Source organism: Salpingoeca rosetta (genome assembly GCF_000188695.1).
Source record: "Salpingoeca rosetta unplaced genomic scaffold supercont1.101, whole genome shotgun sequence".
NCBI classification, from domain to species: Eukaryota; class Choanoflagellata; order Craspedida; family Salpingoecidae; genus Salpingoeca; species Salpingoeca rosetta.
In genome coordinates this window covers 1-4,705 of record NW_004754833.1, presented here as the reverse complement: position 1 = coordinate 4,705, position 4,705 = coordinate 1, and the positions used below count along the sequence as shown (strand labels likewise).

The following is a 4,705-nucleotide window of genomic DNA, read 5'->3' as shown; positions in this document are numbered from 1 at the left end:
ATCAAGTGCGACTACAGCACCGGTCAGCACACACCATACTGCATCGCAATGACAGAGCAGATGACATGGTCACGTGCGACCACCAGCACCTGCTCACTGTTTCAAGCAGCGTTTCGCGAGGCAGGGTTGCCCTGTGGGCGCTGGGACCGACCCTGAACCGCGCCATGATCCCCACACAGCAGTTTGACCTGTGCCACCTCCGCCCAACGACAGACCCCAGATGCCGCCCCTACGTCATTGTGCCCATTGTTGTTCCACCAGCAACACCTCCCGCAGAAGCGCACAAACTTGATGACTACGATGTCACTGCATTGCCGTACCTGACATCATCTGCCAAGCATCTTGACATGGCAAAGAAGATGATGGAGGCTGCAGTGTTGTCTTCTTTTGTCCTGGACTGCCTAATCCATCTGGCATAATCGCGGTGGTGCTGGACGCATTCTGCTTCATGACACAGGCCATCCGCGAGACACGGTGCAAACGACAACAGCACCTGCCAGTTAACAAGGACGGCAACCAAGTGCAGCTGACACCGGAGGGACTTGCTTGAAGGACTGGTGCGAGGCGTTCAAGTGCAGCAGCAGCAGCAACACTTGCGTTGTGTGTCTTTTTTGCCCTGCAGCACCCTGACACACAGTGGTGGCTGGCGGATGACTGCGCCCTTGTTGTCGTTGTTGCAGACCACCTTGCATTTGGCTGTTTGGCTGCACTGCAAGTAACACCATACAATATGGCTGTTGTCTTTAGCAGTGTTGTGCTCTGTTTCTGCTTTCCTCTCTTGCTTGGATGTGCGTGTTGGTGCTGACTGTGTGCCCGTGTGAGGGCTGTTGTCGTTTCTTCATGTCTTGGCTCTGTCCCAATGTACTGTTGGAAAACGATTGAACATGCAAAGTGGAATCACCGCAATACGGCAACCAGCAACCAAACACACAACACTGACAAGGGAGAGTGGCAGAGCAGAGAGAACAGCAGGGAGGAAGGAAAGGAAGGAACTTGAGTACTCACGGCGTGCGTGTCAACAAAGAGCCAACGCAGTGACAACAACAACAACGCATCATCAAACACCGCGTGGCACACTGCAACGCTGCACTGTCGATGGTCGACCTGCAGGAAGAAAGGCATGCACGCGTGCATGAGCCACGATGCGGTGGTTCCTCAGATGGGAAGTGTTTGATTGGCAGCCGCCTCGACATCGCCGCCATCAGTGTGCGCACACGCGAATTGCACAGCCAACCACAAAGGAAGCGTCGCTGCGCGCCATGCACACCACATACATCCACCTCCTTCTTCACTGCCGTTGCCGCTCATCGCAACAACTGCTGTTGTCAGCGGTGGCACCAACAACAGCCAGCACATGCGTGCCCACCAGAATCACGATGGCCACCTCCTTGCTGTTGCGGGAACTAGTGAGGAATGCAAACACAATCACCACCACCACCACCACCACCACCACATCAGCTGTCGCTGCTGTTGCCATGGCGTGCACTCCCACCACAACCATCAACACTGCTGGCGTCTCCTCCAACAACGCCGTGGTGTCCCAGCAGCCAACAGCATCCAATGCCTTGAGCAGTTTGCTGTCGTTGGTGGTGGTGGTGGCAGCAGTGTTTGCATGATGATGTGGGAGGTGAAGGTGGCATGTGATGGCAGCACTCGATCACAGCAAGTGCAATGATGGTGGCTGTTGTTGCTGTCCTGGTGGAGGAATGCGGCGTCCACGTGAACTGGCAAGCGTGCGTGCGTGGCTCCAGTAGTTGGTGTGTGTGATGGGTGGGATCGCGTGTGCACCCGTGCAACCAAAGGGACGAGTCGTCCAGGAACGCGTCGGCCTCGCACTTTGACGCGGTGAAGCCCATGACGGTGATGTCGCCAGAGACGAACAAGCTGAAGAGGCACACCGTAATGTCCTCGTTGAGGGAAGCGACGGTGGCGATGACGGAGCCCTGGCGCAGGTCGATGCGCAGAATGAATCTGCGACGCATCCTGCGTCATGTTGATGGACTGCACCAGCGCGGCCTCAAACGCCTCGCGGCGCGACTGCGTGTCAACGAGCTCGTACTCGTTGGACAGACACTGCATTTACGGCGAGCAGATGCCTGTGTTTTTGCAGCGTGGGCGTGAGCGGGCGCGAGATGAACGTGGTGTTGTTGGGGCACGTGCGGGCCATCTGGCACTCGCGGTGAGTGCTGATGGTGGGCGCGGCCGTCGCAAAGGAGCCAGGCTCGCAGGGCGACATCCGCGCGTGCAGAAGTCCATGTTGCCGTCGCAGTAGAACAGGCCCTCGATGCAGCTTCGGCACTGGCGGTCGGTGAAGATGGTTGGGCGCATAGTAGGGCGCACCTCCTCGTAGCCGAGGTCGCACTCCGCCACAGGCGTGCAATCGCGTTGGGCCAGAGAGGGCGGCAAAGTCCACGCAAGCCTGGCACGGCGTGCACGGCGTGTGCGGGCGTTGCGGTCCACGTCGGCGGTGCCGGCCGGGCACAGGAACTGCTCGCAGGAGCCGATGGAGCCCGCAGGCACATAGTGGCCGTAGGGGGCACGGCCGGCAGGTGATGAGCGGGTTGCGGTCGTGGTCGGTGGTGCCGATGGGGCACGGCTCGCACTTGGCGTCGGAGGTGATGGTTGGCGCGCGGATGCGATGCTCGCCAGGGTCGCACTTGGTGATGAGGTGGCACAGACGGTGTGCTCGTACTCCGTCGACGGGTTGCACTGGGTCAGGTCGCGGTAGATGCGGTCCGCGGTTGGCGTGGCAGGGAACAGCTCAAACTGGTCCTGGTCGCACACGTCGAGCGTCGTGCACTCTGTGTCGCTGGTGGCGGTGCATGGCGCGCTGCGCTACTGCTCATCAGAGCACGTGCCGCACTGCTGGCACGACACGTCATTCTCGCGAGTCGCAGGCGCGCAGGATGTATGTGTTTGGGGGAGCACGCGGAGCAGCCGGCGCACTGCACGTCCTCCAGCGCAGAGCAGGCGCGAATCTCGTAGCGGTCACTAGAGCACCCGGAGCACTCCAGCGTGCACTCGCGGTCGGAGTCGAGCGTGGGCACCTGGCTCTGGAAGGTGCCAAACTCGCACTTGCTCACGGCCATGCGTGGAAATGTACTCTGAGGCAGCGCAACGCGTCACGGGCACGCACGTGTCCTGGACGCACTTGCGGCAGAGGCGGTCGTGCTGGCGTGTGGGTTTGCATAGCGAATCTCTTCCTCATCCGGGCCGCACTGCGTGACGGGGCGGCATGACTCGGCCTGGCCGTCAACGGACTTGAAGGTGGCATCAAGCTCGCACAGGCTGCGCACGCGGTCGCTCGTTGGGGTGGACTCGGCCGTCTCCTCCTCGCCGGCATCGTACGTGGTGATGATGGGGAGACAGGGCACGCCCTGGCCAGAGACAGCCTTGTGCGTGCCCTCTGTGCACTCGTCGCAGACGCGGTCGCTGATGAGGAGTGTCATGGCCTGCACCTGCTCAAACCCGGGCGCGCACTCTGTGACGTCCATGCACGAGGGTGGCGGGGTCGCTGTCGTGGTCGTGGTGGGTGCCTGCGTGGTAGGTGAACCTGGAGCAGGAGCTGTCGGAGCTCGCCTCCGTGTAGTGGGTGGTTGGAGCCGTCACTGTCCGAGTCGATGGTGCCGGCCGGGCAGTCGTGACACACGCGGTCCGATGAACAGCGGGTTGGCGCGGCGACCTCCTCCTGGCCGCGCTCGCACTCCTCAATGGGCTCGTACTTGCTGCCGCCAACGGATGGGGAGAACTCCGTCACGCCGTCGCATGGCCGACAGTCGGCTGAGTCGGCGTCGTAGACAAGGATGAAGCCAGCGCTGCACTCGCACGTGTCTGTGCAGCCTGGGCAGGAGCGGCGTGCCGCGTAGGCGTCCATCTGGCGAATGGTGGCGTGGATGCCATCCTTGCCCTGGCCAGAGCAGCACACTTCAAGCACCACGTCGAGCTGCTCGTCCGTGGGTCGGCATACACCATCTCCTCAAACAGCTGCGTGACGAGCTTGTTGCAGGTGAGCGTGTCGCAGGAGCACAGGCGGTCTGTGGTGAGCGTGGGCGGGATGGTCTCGATGAAGGGCTCCTCGCACACGCTGGTGGGGAAGCACGAGGCGCGGTCCGGCAGCGGCTGGTACTCCATGCCAAAGGGTGCAGCGGTCGCGCACGGCGTTGCCAGAGACAGACAAACTCCTTCCGGCCAGGCTTGCACTCGGTCCAGGGAGAGCAGACGGCGTCAGAAGATGAGGAGCATGGGCTCGAGGCCCAGGCGCCCATGCCACACGTGGTGCATGGCACGCAGCGGTGGTCCTTGGCGTAGTAGTGGAGAGGGCAATGGGTAATGCACGCCTGGTGAAGTTGCCGTCGCAGAGGTTGAGGCAGTTGGTGGCGTTTGGTGGAGTGGCACTTAGCACACGCGTGAAATGGCATTCAGCACACCCATTACCGAGCTCATACTCGCCATCGGGGTACTCGCTGATGCAGCGGCCGTTATTGGAGGTGAGGCTTGGGTCTGCAGGCCGTGCACTCATCGATGCCTGGAGGGGAGGGAGTGGGAGTGGAGGGGAGGATGGGGTGAGAGGCAATGACAACACTTTTGTGAGGTGTTGAGGAACCTTGCACCGCTTGATCATCTCAAGGATACAAAACTAAGAAGAGGCTTTGAGGACAAGCACGCACACACACACACACACACACACACACACACACACACACAC

At 61.0% G+C, this 4,705-nt stretch overlaps 5 protein-coding genes across 5 annotated transcripts; 1 reads left to right on the top strand and 4 right to left on the bottom strand.

Moving 5' to 3' along the window:
• Positions 1–65: 65 nt before the first annotated feature.
• On the top strand, positions 66–419 carry PTSG_13215 (uncharacterized protein; the record flags this gene model as incomplete). The annotated part of the gene is made up of 2 exons (XM_004987450.1): positions 66–73; positions 110–419. The coding sequence occupies 2 exons, from the start codon at positions 66–68 to the stop codon at positions 417–419; spliced, it is 318 nt and encodes a 105-aa protein (XP_004987507.1).
• Positions 420–446: 27 nt separating this feature from the next.
• Positions 447–1,982, bottom strand: PTSG_13214 (uncharacterized protein; the record flags this gene model as incomplete). Its single annotated transcript, XM_004987449.1, has 5 exons — positions 447–493; positions 807–864; positions 1,006–1,104; positions 1,493–1,577; positions 1,789–1,982. The coding sequence occupies 5 exons, from the start codon at positions 1,980–1,982 to the stop codon at positions 447–449; spliced, it is 483 nt and encodes a 160-aa protein (XP_004987506.1).
• Positions 1,983–2,079: 97 nt separating this feature from the next.
• Positions 2,080–3,089, bottom strand: PTSG_11473 (uncharacterized protein; the record flags this gene model as incomplete). The annotated part of the gene is made up of 2 exons (XM_004987448.1): positions 2,080–2,809; positions 2,947–3,089. 2 exons carry the CDS (start codon positions 3,087–3,089, stop codon positions 2,080–2,082), a joined length of 873 nt encoding a protein of 290 aa, XP_004987505.1.
• A 33-nt stretch (positions 3,090–3,122) lies between these two features.
• PTSG_11472 (uncharacterized protein) lies at positions 3,123–4,131 on the bottom strand (the record flags this gene model as incomplete). Its single annotated transcript, XM_004987447.1, has 3 exons — positions 3,123–3,458; positions 3,554–3,943; positions 3,970–4,131. The coding sequence occupies 3 exons, from the start codon at positions 4,129–4,131 to the stop codon at positions 3,123–3,125; spliced, it is 888 nt and encodes a 295-aa protein (XP_004987504.1).
• Positions 4,132–4,224: 93 nt separating this feature from the next.
• On the bottom strand, positions 4,225–4,525 carry PTSG_13213 (uncharacterized protein; the record flags this gene model as incomplete). Its single annotated transcript, XM_004987446.1, has 3 exons — positions 4,225–4,298; positions 4,336–4,394; positions 4,428–4,525. Coding segments are annotated over 3 exons (231 nt in total), but the record flags the coding sequence as incomplete, so codon positions are not given.
• Positions 4,526–4,705: the final 180 nt, after the last annotated feature.